Raw genomic sequence first — 18,059 nt, 5'->3', positions numbered from 1 at the left:
ACATCTCGACCCCAATATCTTGACACAGGCACTCTCATCTGCTAGAGGACTGTGTGTCATTGTGATAATTTAAGAATCGGGCCATGCTTCTCGCACACTGTGTACCATAGCTGCGTCTTCACATGCCAGCCATTCCCAGCTTGGTGTCGGGTTTCATGTGCCTGTTGGTTGTGACAATAATGTGCCCTCCCCATGGACGGTTGTGCTATTTCACGACTGGTTATTGCTTTTCACAGTCATTCAGAGGCTGACTACAGGCTACTAAACCAGTCTCTGAAAAGGCTTCGTATCAAAAATTGTCACGGCCTCAATTCAAGACCAATCCGAAGAGAAGTATCAATTATCCATGAAACCACCAAGATAGACAATCACAACCTGTCTCATTATTTCGTTTCACCAATTAAGGATAGAGACGTTGCAAGTGGTATCAGGTCGTTTCGCTCCCTGACGGCGAAAAAGTCGGGGAGCGAAACAACCGCAATTCGTTGCAGGTGCTCAAAAATCTATGACCTTGACCTGTGGGCATTAAATGCACCAACTGACCCCATTTTCAGTGAGCTCCAAACCAGTGTTTCGATGATATACTGGTGTCGAATTGGTATCAGGTCATTAAAAAAGATCATGGACTACACATCTGGTCATCTATAATGTTGAAAACATCTTTGGTTACGTCGATTTTAGTCATTTATTAAATTCTTACGCATGCGCAAAGGGGTTGTTTACGAGTTTCGCGACAAAACCACAATGACCACGTGACCTATTTCAGTGTATGGCTGCAGACAAGGGTATCACCTACAAATAATTGGTGATTACAAAAGGTACGGACGACCGATTTAAAAATAAGTGACGGGAATACAAGATGTCATCATCGTGAACGAATAGTATGTTAATTCAGGTTTCGCAGCCCCCTGGTTTTGCCTCTGAACGTCGCCGGCAGAAGGGGTGGTTCTCTTTTGATAATTTCTGACTTGTGAGCACTTCACCATGTTCACTTGCCACTTGTCATTCTTTCTTGTTGTTTGTTGTGTACATTTCTGATTTCATTCATGCATCATCATGTTGATATCATATGTAGGCCTAGGCCCCATATGATATAGGTGTCAATATACTATCCAGCCATTTTAGGGCCTAAACACTATCACAAGACTTCTACTGTCAAGTGATCAGAGAGACATTGCGGCGATTGTGAGGCCATGTCATTTAAAAAAATCATCAATGAAATCAAAAGCACCCATCATGTCTGAGTCCATTTTTGCCTACCATGACCATTCATGCCATTATACCATGCAGAACTATTGCATGATTGTCTCCCTGACATTTTTCATAAGTTCTTCTTCAGGTTCTCCCTTCCATGTCATTAGGTGAGCACAATGGCCCTGGCCGTTTCATTACGTTCACGCACCACCCATATCTTGATCAAGACCACTGCCTCAAAAATGAGGCGCTACATATTTAAATGTAGGCCTACATCCTAATCGACTGAGGATAGGTATTGTAGACAACAAACAAATCTTTAATGACAGCTGGATGACTTAACCAGTAACAATAACTGCCAAGTAATGTGTCTAAAAACAGCATGTAGTCAAACAAACATGTAAGAAAGTTTGAATATGCCAGTTTTCATGTTGTTCCTGGTAGGCGGTTAGGCTGTGCGTGTTTGTGCAGGCCTCGATCCTCCACCCACTTGTCTGCTGGTGGGGAGGTGTTGATGTGAACCAGTGACCTTTTCCATCAAATAGGACACTTCCAAGAAATGTGTCTGCATGGCTTGTTGTGGTTGCTCCTCGGTCTCTAACATGTGTGAGTGGTGAACACGTGGAGGATTATTCGCGATTCTCTTGTCTTCGTGTGTGGAGACAAAACCAAGTTCTACAATTGTGTTCCATTCTGGCTCTATTGGCTTATCTAAAAACATGTGATGAAAATGTTGTGATTCTGTCTCATTCATGCACATGCGTAACCGGCTCACTTTTGACCTGTGGATATGAGATAGGTAGACATCGGACTGCTTCAATTCACATTCATGCACATACGTAACCGGCTCACTTTTGAACTGTGGATATGAGATAGGTAGACATCGGACTGCTTCAATTCTCATTCATGCACATACGTAACGGCTCACTTTTGAACTGTGGATATGAGATAGGTAGATTGGACTGCTTCAATTCTCATTCATGCACATACGTCACCAGATACAACATTTGGAAAAGTCTTTCAACATGTCGATGGTGGTGCTGGTTAGTGATTGGTTGAACCAGAACATATCGACATGTTATCTCTTTTTGGTGATTGTCAGAACAGTTAGCTAGTGAGTGGTTGCGGGAACATTTTGTACTTTAAATTTAAAAAGAATTATTGATGGACTGGAGTTATTCCATCTGGTTAAGTGTCACTGATTATAGCTGTTGGGTACTCGACTCTAAATTTTGCAAAAAAACTTTACATAGATTTCTGTTGTTCAGTTTTGTAACAAACTTTGTCTCTTCAGGATCCGATGCGGTGAGTGCTCTACAACCACGCTCGCTGTCATGGCTTGTGGCCTGTTGTGGACGAAATGACCAAACGTCATTATCAAATTAGCGGAAATCGTATTCGGTAGAGCAGGTCACCTGACCTGTGAGAGGGAAGATGGATACGCCACGGGATGGATCCGGCTTGGATATCCGCAAGATGGGTGTCCTCAAGAAGTTGAAGGTAGGTGATTCATTTTCGTTGTCAATGATTCTTGTTTAGAGAAAAAAATAAAATTCTTGCATTTCAACCAGATCATAAAAAAGTTGGTTTAAAAAAACATTCAATGATTTGTCAACGTCCTTGCCCTGTCTTGCCTGAGAATTCTGCTTGGTTTTGGCCGTGAAAAAGTGTTGTGTCACATGACCAAGAAAAATTGACTGTCATGCCAGTTTTCATTTTCAGTCAATATCCGTGGATCAATATCATGGTCAAATGGACTTATGCTTCTACAACAACAAAGTCTGTAAAGTTCATCTTTACTTTTTAACTTTAACGTGATGACAATGAGCATTGCAACAAGTCACTACACAAGGGCCTGCCCTGTCTACTGCAACATTCGTTTTTCATGTTGACTGTACTCCATGACTTCCCCCCATCTGTCATGTCTGTTTGGTGAAAACCAAGGTATTAAAAAAGTCTCGCCTGCAGTAATGTACCTACTAAGTCCAACTTTTGCTGAAATTTGTCAACAGGGTTCGCCCCATGTTGATGGAGCCTTTCTGCTAGAGTACATGTAAGCCAGTTCAAACTACAGACGTTGAAGTGTTTACCACATCCCAGCAACGTGGAGACGAGCGAGACTTCTCCACCACCTGTTCATGAATGATTCATTATATGTGAGACTCGGTGGGAAACTGACCATCTGCTCATACTTCAGCCAAAATATCCTGGATTGCTTGCATGATAATCACATGAGGGCAACACCATGCCAAACCACACAAGTCATAAGAGTTAAAGCCTGTATAAATGTCTCTTAGTGTAACCGAGTAGGAAATGTCCTCATTCAATGCGCTACATCAGCAGCAATATACATACAAAAACTTTATATTAAAGTCAGACATTGTAAGAGAGAACTGCCAATTGGGCATACGTGCTGACATCGTTGATGATGAAAAGCATATCAATTTTTTTAACTGATCAGCTTCGACGAAATGCTCCTCTTACTTGTTTTACTCTCTGCCGAGCAAACGGGGTGACTGCATCAACAATATGAATTCTCCTCCCTGCCAACTCCCGCCAGTTCAGTCATCTCTCCCACTTAGACAGTATTGATCGTGTTGGCTTGTTGTTTACGGTAAATTGACAAAATGCCCGGGGCTCAGATCTTTCACTCAGTCAGCATAAACCTACACGTCTGTGGAGGAGGGACGTGAGTTCTCCAATAATCAGCAGCATGATCAAGGCCACACCCACAACATTGTCAGTCAGATCTGGCATTGTTTGGAGAAGTTTTTGATGATGTGGGTCAGTGGGAGGCTACCGGAAACTGTGAGAAAGTGGCCTTTTGATTGCCACTCCTCAATTTCAACCTGCCCCCTATCACCCTGGACATGCTCCCTGCCTCCCGGCAGACACCTATGCTTCAGTTAATCAGTTTATGACCACCAGCCAACCCTGAACAGAAAGTCGTCCTCATGCCATGTGCAGGCAGACACCTTCGCTTGTCATTGATTGAAAGTCGGGTTTCCGACTGGTAACCAACCAAAGATAACATCATACTATTGAACAGAAACCGATTTAGAATTCTGGCAGACACATTCATTTGTCAACGAAATAGTTTACCAACGACGGTGACCTGGGGCGACCCTTAGTAATGTTGGTAAACTGATCACCTCTCTTTCTGGATATCTGACGACTGGATCAATAAGTATCAACACCCACAATAACAACAGTGCATGCGACATGTGGTCGGATGTCCAGCTCTTCACTTCAGAGATTTAGATTTTTCAAATTCCATCTGATCTATTTTTGTGGAATTGCAACCTCTGTTAATTTCTAATTTAGCGTTGACTCATTAATCTTACAAGTAAAGAAGTTAAACATAATAGTAATGTCATCCCTGCTTTCCACCAGATGGGTAAATATTTTGAAGCCAGTCGAGTCATGATGTACACTCTTTGTTTTCCCCAGACATAACAAGTCAGATTGAATTGTGAGTGCATTCTCTCTGGATTGGCTGGCACTCGGTCATGGCTGAATAAAGACTTTATTTACATGGGGTGCCACTTCATGGCATAGTATTTTGCTCAATGATCTTGATTAAAAAATGTGGGAATATGTTTGTCACTGATACACCAAATGGTAAGCAGAAGGCAGAGTATAAAATGAATTTCAGCCCCACCTGGTCACTTGTAGTCTTAATCACAACTCGTATTTAGCTCATAGCTCATATTTTTCTTGAGTTTCAGCATATTTGCTCTGGGCCTTCAACACCTGCTTTCTTGCTTCCCGATAAATTCCAGTCCTACCCCTCTCTGCACCTCTCTACACCTCGACAGAAACAATAGACATTTTATGAATCAGCACTCCTATTTCATGTGTCCTTCCTGTTGTTTGCTGATCAACAATAACAGGTTTTTGAGCACGAGAGAGGATGACTCATGTTATTGAGAATTAGATGCTGGGAATGTCATGTTGTTGATCCTGAGCCCACCTGATATAATTGCCCAGAGCCAATCAGAGGGGTGAGGGGAGGGGGAGGGAGCCCACCTGATATAATTGCCCAGAGCCAATCAGAGGGGTGAGGGGAGGGGGAGGGAGCCCACCTGATATAATTGCCCAGAGCCAATCAGAGGGGTGAGGGGAGGGGGAGGGAGCCCACCTCATATAATTGCCCAGAGCCAATCAGAGGGGTGAGGGGAGGGGAGGGAGCCCACCTGATATAATTGCCCAGAGCCAATCAGAGGGGTGAGGGGAGGGGGAGGGAGCCCACCTCATATAATTGCCCAGAGCCAATCAGAGGGGTGAGGGGAGGGGAGGGAGCCCACCTGATATAATTGCCCAGAGCCAATCAGAGGGGTGAGGGGAGGGGAGGGAGCCCACCTCATATAATTGCCCAGAGCCAATCAGAGGGGTGAGGGGAGGGGGAGGGAGCCCACCTCATATAATTGCCCAGAGCCAATCAGAGGGGTGGGGGGAGGGGAGGGAGCCCACCTCATATAATTGCCCAGAGCCAATCAGAGGGGTGAGGGGAGGGGGAGGGAGCCCACCTCATATAATTGCCCAAGAGCCAATGGGGAAGGGGGGGGGGGTAAATCAAAAGTCTCTGGTGTAGGTTCAGTTAACACAGTTGGCGTTTGATGAATTCAAAGTTATAGAATCTCAACCACCTTAATTCTTGAAAACAACATTATTGCCTGTTTTATGCCCCGATATGTGCTTGTTAAACATGGTGCACTGAGGGGTTTGTGTGAAGTTTGTCAGAGTTCTTGTGCATTGACTTGAGCCCTGACTGATGAGGCTGTGTTCACTCTCCTTCGCACACCAGATGCAGAGCCTCCTCACCAACTATCATCCCACCCACTCTATAACGAGGACAAGAATGGATTTCAAATGTTTTACAAATTGTTCATATTTGAGGATTTAGTCAGTTGGCCCGTTCTGATTTGTTCTTGATCTCCTTGAGTAACTTCTAAGTAGTCACATCCTGTTGATGTTGAGTGTGACATTTCCAATATGGCAATGCAAAAATAAACACAAAGCCTATTGCTTTTAAATACAAACTTTGTGAATGAATGATCAGTGACACCATAAGATTAGCCTTGAAGGCAGGCCTATTTATTATAATTCTGTGTGGGCGAACAAGAAAGTATTTGTGAGCTGACGAATCCGGTAAAAACAAATTCTGAATGGGATCAAAATCATACCCTTCCATTCGTTGGCTTTTTTGATTGTGAACAGGAAAGTAATTAGAAGTTGCTTTCACTTTCAGGGGAAATGTCAAAAGATTTGGCAATTTCTTTTTGGGGGGGGGGCCTAATTCATGACATTTCCTCATTCCTGGAATAATATGTGGAAAAACAGCCTGAAAATAATCCTACGTAGACATCCATAATCTCCGGCAAACATCTATAATCATGTTTAGTGGCCTAACACTCTTAACAGGTTCTTGGACTGGTCATTCAAAATCCCAGTTTTGACCAAATGAATTCACCAAATTGACTCATTGCCATTTATTGACACGTTTGACATTGAAAGACCAGTGATGTTCGCTGAGGGATGACCATCAAATAGTCATAATGATCAATTAAGATGGGATTAGGGTTTCTGTGAATGATGAAACAACTATTATTAAATATGTGCCCCAAAAAAAACCTAAACACATGGCTATTTTTCCAGGGAATTTAGCAGTTGATGTGATGTCCAACCACTTGAGTGACCTCACCGTGGCATCATCGGTCTACTGTAAACAACTGGTGCTGCCATCTGGCAGTAAACCAGGTGAACTGCTCCTCGACAAATCAAGTGGCTTGTTTGGCCCTGGGAATAAATACCAGAGCTGCTAGAAGGCGTATATTTTTACCACCAAAGAGGGTTTACTTTTTGATATTGAGAGAATACACGCAAAGCCTAATGAGGAGTATTATCGCATTTCACCCGGCACCCGGCCGGGACAACCAAACTCTCACTGGCTGCTAACCTCGGCTTGTTTCTCTCTTCAGTGCTAATCTAGCACAGAGAGATCATGAACATTGTGGTTCCCTCCAGGATCAGCACCGGACAAAGTCATCTTTTCCATTTTAGCACCACACTGGCCCTGACAAGAAAATGAGCCCCTGGACAGATCATGGAGGTTGTAAACCCAAACAGATTTTGCTGCCAACCTAGTCAAACTCAGTCTCAGGACCATCTCAAAATCTCAATATGATAAAAACTATTTGTAGCTTGTATTGATACAGCCACAGGCATACAAGATCAATACTGTTACAGTTGTCTAACATAACAACAGGTTGTCGGTGACCTGATCATGAACCAGTGAAGCATCTGGGGTCACCAACCTGTTCATGGGGTTATTAGTGGTGTGAACAAGTCATCTATTCACCAGTCTTGGGGCCACATGACTATTGTTGTTGGATGGTATTTTTGTTACAGTAACCTGAGTAAGACAGCCAGGGGCCTTGAGTTCTTCATTTCAGTATGCTCTTCCCCAACTTCCCCAGCATGTACTTTCGTATATTGCTTGGAAGTAATCTCAGAAGATGGCGCGAGTCCCCCCTTCCCACACACACACACACTTGAGTAGCTACTGAACTTGGAAGGTACTGGGGCAGTGGGTGTTGGGGAGAGGAGAAAGGGATATGTGAATATGGCAGGGGGGTATACATACGGCTGGCTCATGCCATTCCACCAGCTTGTTCATTGTAATGTTACCCAATAGATTTGTCGAGCAACTATTACAGGTTTAATCCCAGCTAAAGGGCATTGGACCCAGGTTGAATAAATCTCATACTGCCACCAGCTGTTTACCGACCGGTCATTGACCTGTGTGTAAATGTAGCAAATGGTTGAATTATTCGATTTCACGCCATGCATAGCTACTATAAATAGATGGTAAACATAGAGGGGGAAAGTGCAAAACAACAACTAGAGAAGCATGGGAATCCATGGTGTTAACCCTCACATATTCGTAGTCAAGAACATATGATGAGAGGCAGGAGGCTTATCAAGCTGTGAAGAAGAGATACACCTCTCTGATAATGGGGCTCCCCACCCATGCCGCGCCCCATTTGACTCACTCCCCAACCCACCAATCCCCTGTATCAACAGCCGTCACAACACAATCAGGAATGCCTGCTCGCCAAGGCCAAGGGCATTTTATGAGATGGTAAACAAGTTAATGCCACAATCTCCACATACTTCAACTCACAGACATGTGTTGGATGTTGTTGTCGTACTTTAATACCAGTTAACCATTTATGACGGCTAGATTATATGCTGTTGTGGAGCAGGGGAGGGGCACGGTGCCCATAGTATAGAGAAGATTACAGGCCAGTAAGCAGGGAGTGTGTGGGGGGGGGGGGGGGGGGGGGGGGGGTGGGAAGGAGCAGAGGAGGTGTGACTTGACACAAAAACAGAAATACCAAATTGGGAATTTAACTTTAAATTTCAACAGGTCTGAGTTTCACCGAAATAAACCGATCATCACCGATAACTGATCGCGGTTGAAGACGTTACTGTTGGGTTAAAGAAATCAATTGAGGCAATATCCTGTGATGATCTTTAACCCTCTACCCGCCAGACAAAATGAGGTGTCTCAAATGCAGTCTGAATGGTTTGTTTTTGTGTTATTCATGGTGTGCGCTGCCTTGGTACAATAAGACTAGACATGGGCTGTCAGTCAACTCATGACAATAATACACGATGATTGATGATTGTCGTAGGCATAATTGATATTGCTGCTCGACGACTAGACAGGTACTGCGCCTCATAAAAACTTGTTTACCTCTACTTTGGCTTCCCAAAAAACACGTGAAAACAAAGTGAACCATTCTATTGTAATGAAAAAACCACCTGAAAGGTCAGATATGACTCAGTTATGCTGGGCACAAACCAGATTTGACTTAAAATAGAACTTTCAACAGTTGTCTTTTTGATTCACCAGTGAGGGCGTTCCCTGGTTGTGTAAAGATTAGGGTAGGATGAGTAGGACTCTAAAGTAACATTCATTATTTTGAGTGGCAAAAGAAGATTCCTCATACGCTCAGCTTTTAAAGATAAGAATTTTAACCCAGTCATTTACCTTTTTAGAGTCGATCTGCCCTTTTGAAATATTGACCTGAAGATCACAGAACACATCACTTATTACTTAAGATCCTTTCTAAAACATCTCACCTAATCTAATCGCTCATTGTCTTTCAGACAAACAAAAAGAAGTTTTTTGTGCTTCGGCAAAGCAGCAGCCAGGGCCCAGCGCGCATCGAATACTATGACACCGAGAAGAAATTCAAAAACAACAGCAAAGTGAACCGTAGCATTGAACTGAAGGCATGTTTCAACATCAGCAAGAAGCAGGACACGAAACATAAATATGCGATCGCACTTTATACGAAGGATGACTGCTTCTCACTGGTCATGGAGAGTCTGGCAGAGCAAGAGGCGTGGCTGCAGGCCCTCACGGACATACAGAATGAGGAGTATGGAGATGAGACGTCTTCAAGACTCGTGTTTGGTAAGTTAGGGGAGGCGATACATCCTCAAGACTCGTGTTTGGTAAGTTAGCGTGGGAACCAGCACTCTTCCCACTGTCGTGGCTGAGGGTGCTATGTAGCTGCGAGAGGTATCAGTCACCGTCCAGAATGTTTGTCTGCTTGTACTTGGTTGGGTACTGTAAGGCATCGAGGTCCACTGTGGAGTGGAGTCCATCAGTTGTGGTGGCTGGCCCAATACTGACACCATTGGTTGGGAGAAGGGAAACGATTTGTGAGCACAAGTGAGTTATGCCTTAGGTCCTAGACAATGCCGTCGTCATGGATACATCTCTTATGAGGTCATGTTTCTTTTCAGACTTTGTTTGGCAAGTCACCGTGAAGAACAGTGGTCTCGGTCTCGAGCGAGGCATCACTGGACGCTACCGGCTCTGTCTGTCGGATAAGTTCCTTGGCTTAATGAAGATGAGCAGTGAGGTTCCAGAGTTATCATTCCAGGTTAGTATAATCCACCCCCATTTTCTCTGTATGGACTCTTCCAGTCAGACGGTCTTAAACTGTACCATCACACGTACTATAAACCTCCCAGCTCATTCTCGGTTTCCTTCACCAACAGACGATGGTTTTACACAAGTATTGGTTCCATTGCAGCTAAATGTGATAAGGAAGTGTGGTCACACGGAACAGTTTTTCGTGCTGGAGGTCGGGCGGTCGTCACCGATCGGGGCAGGGGAGCTGTTGATGCAGGTCGATGACATCCTGATCGCCCAGCAGATGCATGAGGAGATATTGAGGTACACTTCCTTGTCCGGTACTCTTTTACAATAAGATTCTTGTGGTTCTTACTCAGGTGTTCTACTCCTGATTTGAGCATTTACCAGAAAATTGATCATATTTATTGCCTGAACAATAAATATGTCTTATTCTGTGTCAGAAGATTTGGTCAGGTTAAGTGCAAGGAAAAGCTGATAAACTGGACTTGAGATAATCCCCAAAACATGTCTTTTGAAGCATGAGACTTGGGACTGGATCCTTCATTGTGAATACCAGTTCCGGGTGGATGAAGGTACCAGGGGCTAAGGCAGGCTGGTGGAAGTTAGTTAATCGAATGAGCCAATACGCTGATTTACACCACCGATCGTCATGTTTCAGTGCTATGAAGGCGGCCAAGGCATCGCAGGAGCAAATCACATTCCGGCCGAGGACACGGAGCGCGATCGATAAAAATAAACCAGGGAACACGCGGAGCAGTACGGCGAGTACGTCACCGTACCAGAACCAGAACGTGAATCAGCAAGACCAGATGCGAGGGCGTACGATGAGTGAGGGCCAGAAGTCAGCGATCATGTCCAGGTATGAATGGCATCGGTTTGTTATCAAACAAGAGAGATGAGGGAGATGAAGTTTGATCTCAGATTTCAAGCTTTGTCCCAACTCCATCTCAACTAGGCATTTCCAAGAAATCAGATTGTGTTGAGTTGGTAAGGCTGGTAAGAAGTTGAATGAGGAGCTGGTCCTGAGAATCACATTGGATGTGTGCTCCTAATCTTGTTTGAAAGGCCGTAAGTGTCAGTTGAGCTGGAAATGATCGGTTAAATTCATGAAAAATGTCAACAAGTAACATTGAAAAGGCCACAGACGAAGAGTTAGGCAATCTCAGCCAACAGAAAGTGATGTTCGCCTCTGAAATCTTGCCAAACATGTTTGGATTTTAGACAACAATCACATAAAGCCAGTTTTGATTGAGCATGAAACGACCCAGGAAATTCATAGAAATTGTCAACAACCGGCATTGAAAAGGCCAGGGGTGAACAGTTTGAACCCGCTGACGTCTGCTTTTAAAAACAAACAACTATTTCCGGGAAAATATTCAATAAATTATGCTATTTTGTATGCGAACTTGACCTGGACATAATAATGTGACTGGTTACAACATTGGTTATCAACCTAAAGTGGCCTGTTGACTCAAATATTTATAGAGACCTCAATTACAATGCATTGACACACAATAACCTGTGAGATTTTGGTGCAAGTTTGGCTGAAACATCTGCTTGAGTGTATTCCAGATCTACTTGACCTGTTACTGCCATGCATCTTGTACATTTGCTCTATTTGCAAATCATTGAAACTTATCATCAGTTTGGGAGGATTTGAAGTGCAACAGCGACCGCCAGTGCGACTGTTGACCTTTTCAAGTGGTTGCCAGGGAACAAGTGGTCACCGCGGACGTGTTGTCTGACCTCAGGTTTTTACTTGAATAGCCTGGTATTGATAACAGTGGGCATTTTGTGACGAATAATCCCATTAAGATAATCATCTTGTTCAACTTGTTCAAATAGAGCATTTTTTCTGGTGATCTAATATGTTTTCATCGACATTGTCACCGTCCTGTTGTAGCATGTGACTATCCAACCCTATCTCTCTGCTGTAAATCAACCATATACATGAACACTTTCTATCAAGTGCGTTCTAACTTGAGGCTGGGCATGGCTCAGAGTACACCCAGTTTTCTTGACATTGTTACATCCCTCCGTGGAGCCTAAAATTCTACCCGCAGGCAGGATATATAACGCAGACTTTAAACTGATCTTTAGTGTTCTACGTTGTGTTTCAGTCCGCGAGCAAGATTGAATCTGTCTCCAAAGCTGGCCGACGGTCGCTTGGCAAGACCGTCCAGTACCTACACGCGGTCGGGATCAATGACTGGCGCGTCACCTTTTTCCAGGTACTCATCAGGCAATAAACCACCAAAGTTTCTCAGGCGTTTTGTTTTCACAAATTAAATTGAAAAATTAAAAATTGCCAAAAAAATTATTTCAAAAACCAAAATGTAATCGGTCTGCAAATGGTATTTATGTTGTGTTGATCTGTTTTCTACATGTAGCATGAATCTATCTTTCTGATAGAAACTGTTTTCTACACGTAGCGTGAATCTATCTTTCTGCTTGAAACTCTCGTGGTTATGGTGTATTCTCTCTGTAACAAAATGCTCACACCATGTCCTGGTGGTCAGGAGCTGTCTTGAGGTAGAAAACGACACATCACATGACATGCTTCCAATAAAGAATGCACTTGCCTCTTGCAGTACATCAAGTATCCACGGTGATCAGCAAGGCAGTCATCGTTACCGCTCAGACAGTACTGGTTCACGCGGCACCTCGGCGAGTGGGGCATCTGTTGATGAGATGGATGCTAGCCCTGTTGGGTCGTACCATGGGTAAGCGCTAACACCACTCCATGATACTCTAGTCTAGCAGGAGAAGTCACCAAGGATTTGGACATTTGCTTGTGTACGCTGCACCCTTCCATGAACACGCTGGCTCAAGGTGGCCAATCTATATCAATCTTTAACAGCCATCCCTTCACTTGGACAGTTTTATGGACGGATGCTTTAAATTTGTAATCAAGTTGATACAGTCTAAAAGGTTGTTGTGATCATCATTAGTCTTACTTCTCCTTGTATATTTCAGTTTGAATCGGTCTCTCACCCCCGATTACCCAATCAGAGAGGAGGGTACAGAGGACTACCTGACCATGTCATACAGCCGTGGTAGTGGCTCCAGTAGCTCAGCGTCCACGTCATGCTCCAGCCTTGACAAGCGCCAACAAGCGGACACCTACATGGACATGGCACCCGGCACCAACACAGCAGCCTCCCAGGATGCATCTGAATACGTGGACATGAGCGCTGGCAGCATTAGTAGCAGCAAGTCTTCGCTGAGTAGCGTGTCAAGGTCGGGTCATAGCAAAGACCAAGGTATGAACGGTCAGACTTGTGTAACAGTCACAAAATCATCAATTTTGTGAAAAGTTGAAAATATCATTTAGCCGAAGAAGTTAAGTTTCGTACATATGCTGCGGGGATTGGTCTTGTTCCTCCCCCCATTCTGCCACTTCTAAAGTGAGCATGATGTTGGCCACGGGATCATTGTCTGTCTGATGGGTTCAGATCCCAGTTGACGCAATGCGGTCATTTGTCCTCCCAAGGTTGAGGGCTGAATGAGTAGCCCCTTGCCAGCAGGCAGTACCTCTCAGGATACATGCAGAATAGACATGTAAACAGACTCAGGTCTGCTCTAATTGCTCGGTAAAGGCTGCTGTTCTTATTAAAGCGTTCATTGCCGTTTCAGTTGATGCACCAGGAGTGGAGGATTGTGGGTATGTGGACATGGGTTCCGTCAGCCAATCACTGCCAACCGTCAGAGAGAGAACAGGTAGGTCATTGATGGCTTCAGTATCATTGAATGTTGTGTGGTCTCTGAACAAAAACGAGAGAATAACTTGCCTGATGGGAAAAACAAATTGACGCATCCTCTTAAACCTTAGCTGGTAATATTGCTATCCATAATATAGGCGAGTACCAGGATGACTTCCTTGGTTGCCCGACGTAACACTGTACGGTGCTGTCTATTTGATGTCGACCTTCAAAGTCATTTGTTCAGCTGTCTGATTATTCATAGTTTTCCTTTCCAGCACCAGAGGGCTACTGTGAGATGACAGCAGGCCAGGATGTCTACAGTCGGAGCGGGTCCGGTCTCGCTGTACGCCCGGACAAAGTCTACAGCTACCTATCTGAGGAACCTCTCGAAGACTTTCCAAAACGGGCCTACTCAGTCGGAAGCAAACCGGACCTTAAACTCAAACCGCGACCATATTTAGAAAGTATTGTACTCAATAAGACTGATTCACAGAAAAGCTCCAGTGCTCCCCATCTCAACTCTGATAAGATTCCTGGACATCAGAAATCTGTGAGTCAGAGTCATTCTCCGGTCGGCTCACAGAGTCCAGGGTCGCAGAAGAGTCTGTCCCGCCGTGCGTCACGTGAAGATAGCGAACTATTCATGGAGATGTCGTTTGATCGTCCACGTACGGCGAGTGAGAGTCACGGGAGTAACTATGCTCGTGTGCGCACATCAAGCTGGGGACAGAACTTCCGCCCTCGGTCTAGTTCTCATAGTCAAGCACAGAGGACGTACCGGCGGACACCAGACTCCAAACACAGCTCGCAGGAGTTGAAGAAAGACTCGCGGACCAGCTCGCAGGAGATGGGCTCACATGAATTGCATTCAAAGCATCACAGCTCGTCAGAAAGTGTTAAACGTGGCTCACAGGAATCGTTGAAAAAGATCTCACATGAAAGACAGGGTTCGATAGAGAAGGCAAAGCGTGCTGCTAAAGACAATGCTGATGACAATGAATACATGATGGCATTACCGGCTACCCAGAAATCGATGCCAGTACCGCCAGTGATAACTGGTGTGGCTAATGTAGCAGCGGGGGAGGATTATTTAGCAATGTCGCCCGGGTCTTATCAAGTTAGTTATGGTCCGAGACACTCACCAACATCGCTTAGGCGAAGCCCAATTCTGGAAGGGGAGAGTGTGACATTTGGTGTCGAGGATAAGTACGGACGCGGTCAGGGCAACAGGGCTCACCACTCATTGACGCCGGGCAAATCAGGAAGTATGAAAGTGCGGAAAGAGGGCGCAAGTAGTCAGAAAATGCGGCGGGGATATTCTGCAGATTCTTCTGAGAATTGTATGGTGCTTGGTTTTGGTGAAAAATCAAAATCGTGGCGTGATGAAAGCACTGGTGGTGATTCGTATCTATTGACAGCATCAGGAAAAGACGTTTCTAACTCAACTGTTGTCACGGCAGCCATGATGGATAAGATTGTGTCACCGTACGGGCCGAGTCACATGCGGAATAAGTCACCGCTGAGTGTTGGCAGTCATAGCTCTGTTGATTCCTCGGATGATTACTGCACCATGGAGACGGACAGTAGCTCCCGTTTCAGCGATACTGGAAGCAACAGCAGTGGCTGTTTTGATCCATTCCAGTTGATACGCAAACCAGAATTTGATCAAAGCCTGCGTGAATCCGAGAAGAAGGTTTCTCGGAAACTAGACTATGATTCTGTAAAAAGTCCCTCAGATTCGACAGGTTTGAAAACATTGGATTCTGGAGCGCAAAGGAGTTCATTCGAAGTCAGGAGTGTGGAACCTCCGGATTGTACACCAAAACCTCAATTACCGGAGGCAGTGACTCCAAAACCTCAATCACCGGAGGCAGTGACTCCAAAACCTCAATCACCGGAGGCAGTGACACCAGATTCTAAAAGTATAAATAAACCAGACTCAAAGATGCCCGTCAACAGAGAAGAGAAAAAGGTACCGTCAAAATGTTTGGATCCATTTGGTCTATACAAACCCGAACCTGTAAAACCTGATGTCAGTCATCTACCATCTCTTCCACCATTAGACATTTCAAACTACCCGATGCCCTCTATTCCATGTCCAAGATCTCCTTTAGAAAAAGTACAAAGTGTCTTCCCCGAGGACTTGCCCTCAAGAAAAGTGGAGGATTTGAAAGTTAAGAGATCTTCCTTGGAGGGTGCAACTTCCAAACCAGGTGAAACGAGTCCAAGTGCATTCGTTCCCGGGCAGCGCAGAAGCTTGTCTGACTTGAGTCCTGTTGAGAAGTCAAACCCAGTTCAGTTCAATCGCTCCATTTCAAACCAATCAACAACCAGTGAAGAACATAAACTCAATTACGCAGCATTAGATCTCGATTCCTCAGAAGATTTGCGTGCCACCGCTGGCCCCACCAAACCTGAATCTGATGGGAAACCATTGCAGTATGCACAGATAGACTTTGTGAAATCAGAAGGCCTAAAGTCCTCAAGTTCAAATCTCCAACCATCCAAGAGCACCAAACCTCCTTTTTGATTTTCTAGGATAAACGATGTTTAGTGATGCTATTCTTGTGGGTGTCAGTCACTTCAATGAAGTTTGTAATACATGGATTTGGTGTTGAAATGGACTTGTCATGCATCTCATCGGGAGAACGCCCCAGCTTTACCTGATTTCTGGAAGATTTGTTTTGATGTTTTTGAACGAACGTTTCCAACCAAGTTTTACTCCAACAATGAAATCAGTACGTTTACAGTGATTCATGTGTTCAAGTTGTCATCCTGTTTAAAACCTTACTCACTTCAGTCTGGACTTATTATCATATATTATTAGAGTTCAAGGCTGTAATTAAACCAACTCCTGTCACAAAGTTGATGTACTTTGTTTTAAATTCTATTGACCCTTATTAGGGTTGAATATCCCAAAGTTTGGGTGATTTATAGTCTGCTGCTATTGCAGTTGACCTGCTAGTGAATATGAACATTTCTGTTGTTAAGCTTTAGAAGCTGTGCTATTGTTTAATCATAACCATGGTTTCACAAAATGGTGGTTCAGAGGTGAGTTTCATACTTGTCTAATGAAATATTTTGAATTTCGCTACAAATCCTGTTTGGAAGAGAGCCCTACCAGTGTTCATTCAAAATGTGCTCTTAATATGCTAATTCGATTGTAGCTTATTCCAAATGGGGAAGAGTGCCAGTGAACCATCCTCCTAAAAGAGTAATATGGTCTACATGTACCCTACTGTCAGAATCAGCAGTTGTCTCCAGCTACGCATGAGCATGGATGAGTAGACCTTGGTTACCCCTTGGTAACTCATCCATGTGCATGCATACAACATCTGAAACTTTGATCCGACGCTGGTGTTGACTCGAGGTGTGCTATTTCTCCTGAAATCTCATTGTTGGCTATAAAAAACTTTGAAGTGCTATTTTATGGTGAATTTGTCAGTATCATATTAGAAATGTGTGAATTCCCCTCTGAATCCACGAACCAGTCGCTATTGGCTAATGCATTATTTGTAAATATGAATAGAATGTACTGTAAAAACCTGACTGTAAATATTATTGAGGTAAATATACAGTATATGTGACTATTTATAATGTAAATCACTGTAAATGATGTCATTTACAGATTTTTGTGTATAGCTGTACTCCCATGTACAGAGGATTCTGTGTATATATAGCAGGCAGCCATCTTGTTTGGTATATAGGGTGATTGCAGTGTTTAGACATGTACGTATGATGTAAAGCTAATGTATTCTGTATAAACACTTTCAATTATAGTGTTGTGCAAGTCTTGAGGCCCAAATGTAGCAGTGATGGTTACATATGGGCCTGCTGTTATTCTTAAACCTGGAGGGGGGGGCTGCAAAACCAGCTTCTAATGGGAGGATGAAAAACCTCTTTGAAAGGAAGGTCACATGTGTTTAATTTAATGACTTTTCAATTGTTACCAAGACGGACGACCAGTCCCACTGTTTATTATTTATACGTTGTGTAGTGTAAGTGTATGTGGCACTGACTCTGAAATGGATTTTTAAATATAATTTACAAGGACATCTAGCAAATCATGGCTTGGCTTCATTTTCTTGCTTTGTTCTGTCAAATTGATGTGGACAACAATTCAACTTGTACGAGCGAACTCTGTCCTGAGGACATCAGCCTGAGTGAGTAAGATCACCTTCTGATACCTCGTCTCTCGGTGG

General features: G+C 44.0%; 1 protein-coding gene across 4 annotated transcripts; it reads left to right on the top strand.

Annotated features, from left to right (window-relative positions):
• Nucleotides 1–678: 678 nt before the first annotated feature.
• On the top strand, nt 679–17,921 carry LOC135502838 (insulin receptor substrate 1-like). Of its 4 annotated transcripts, none has more exons than XM_064795945.1 (11): nt 679–818; nt 2,489–2,694; nt 9,373–9,682; nt 10,018–10,157; nt 10,311–10,453; nt 10,812–11,012; nt 12,274–12,384; nt 12,745–12,876; nt 13,130–13,416; nt 13,790–13,873; nt 14,133–17,921. In XM_064795945.1, the coding sequence occupies exons 2-11, from the start codon at nt 2,629–2,631 to the stop codon at nt 16,385–16,387; spliced, it is 3,729 nt and encodes a 1,242-aa protein (XP_064652015.1). In that variant the 5' UTR covers nt 679–818; nt 2,489–2,628; the 3' UTR covers nt 16,388–17,921. The 4 variants fall into 4 exon arrangements, with proteins under 4 accessions (XP_064652015.1, XP_064652017.1, XP_064652018.1 ...); XM_064795947.1 differs by having other exon boundaries at nt 772–881; XM_064795948.1 differs by lacking the exon at nt 679–818 and adding an exon at nt 918–2,070.
• Nucleotides 17,922–18,059: the final 138 nt, after the last annotated feature.

Source organism: Lineus longissimus, chromosome 19 (assembly GCF_910592395.1).
Source record: "Lineus longissimus chromosome 19, tnLinLong1.2, whole genome shotgun sequence".
Lineage (NCBI taxonomy): Eukaryota > Metazoa > Nemertea > Pilidiophora > Heteronemertea > Lineidae > Lineus > Lineus longissimus.
Note: the sequence above shows the minus strand (reverse complement) of the source record. Positions and strands in the feature narration are given on the sequence as shown.

Coding starts and splice junctions, on each gene's coding strand:
- LOC135502838 (XM_064795945.1), top strand. CDS start 2,629: ATGGATACGCCACGGGATGGATCCGGCTTGGATATCCGCAAGATGGGT. Junction 13,417..13,789: donor GGGTCATAGCAAAGACCAAG/GTATGAACGGTC, acceptor TTGCCGTTTCAG/TTGATGCACCAGGAGTGGAG. Junction 13,874..14,132: donor AACCGTCAGAGAGAGAACAG/GTAGGTCATTGA, acceptor TTTCCTTTCCAG/CACCAGAGGGCTACTGTGAG.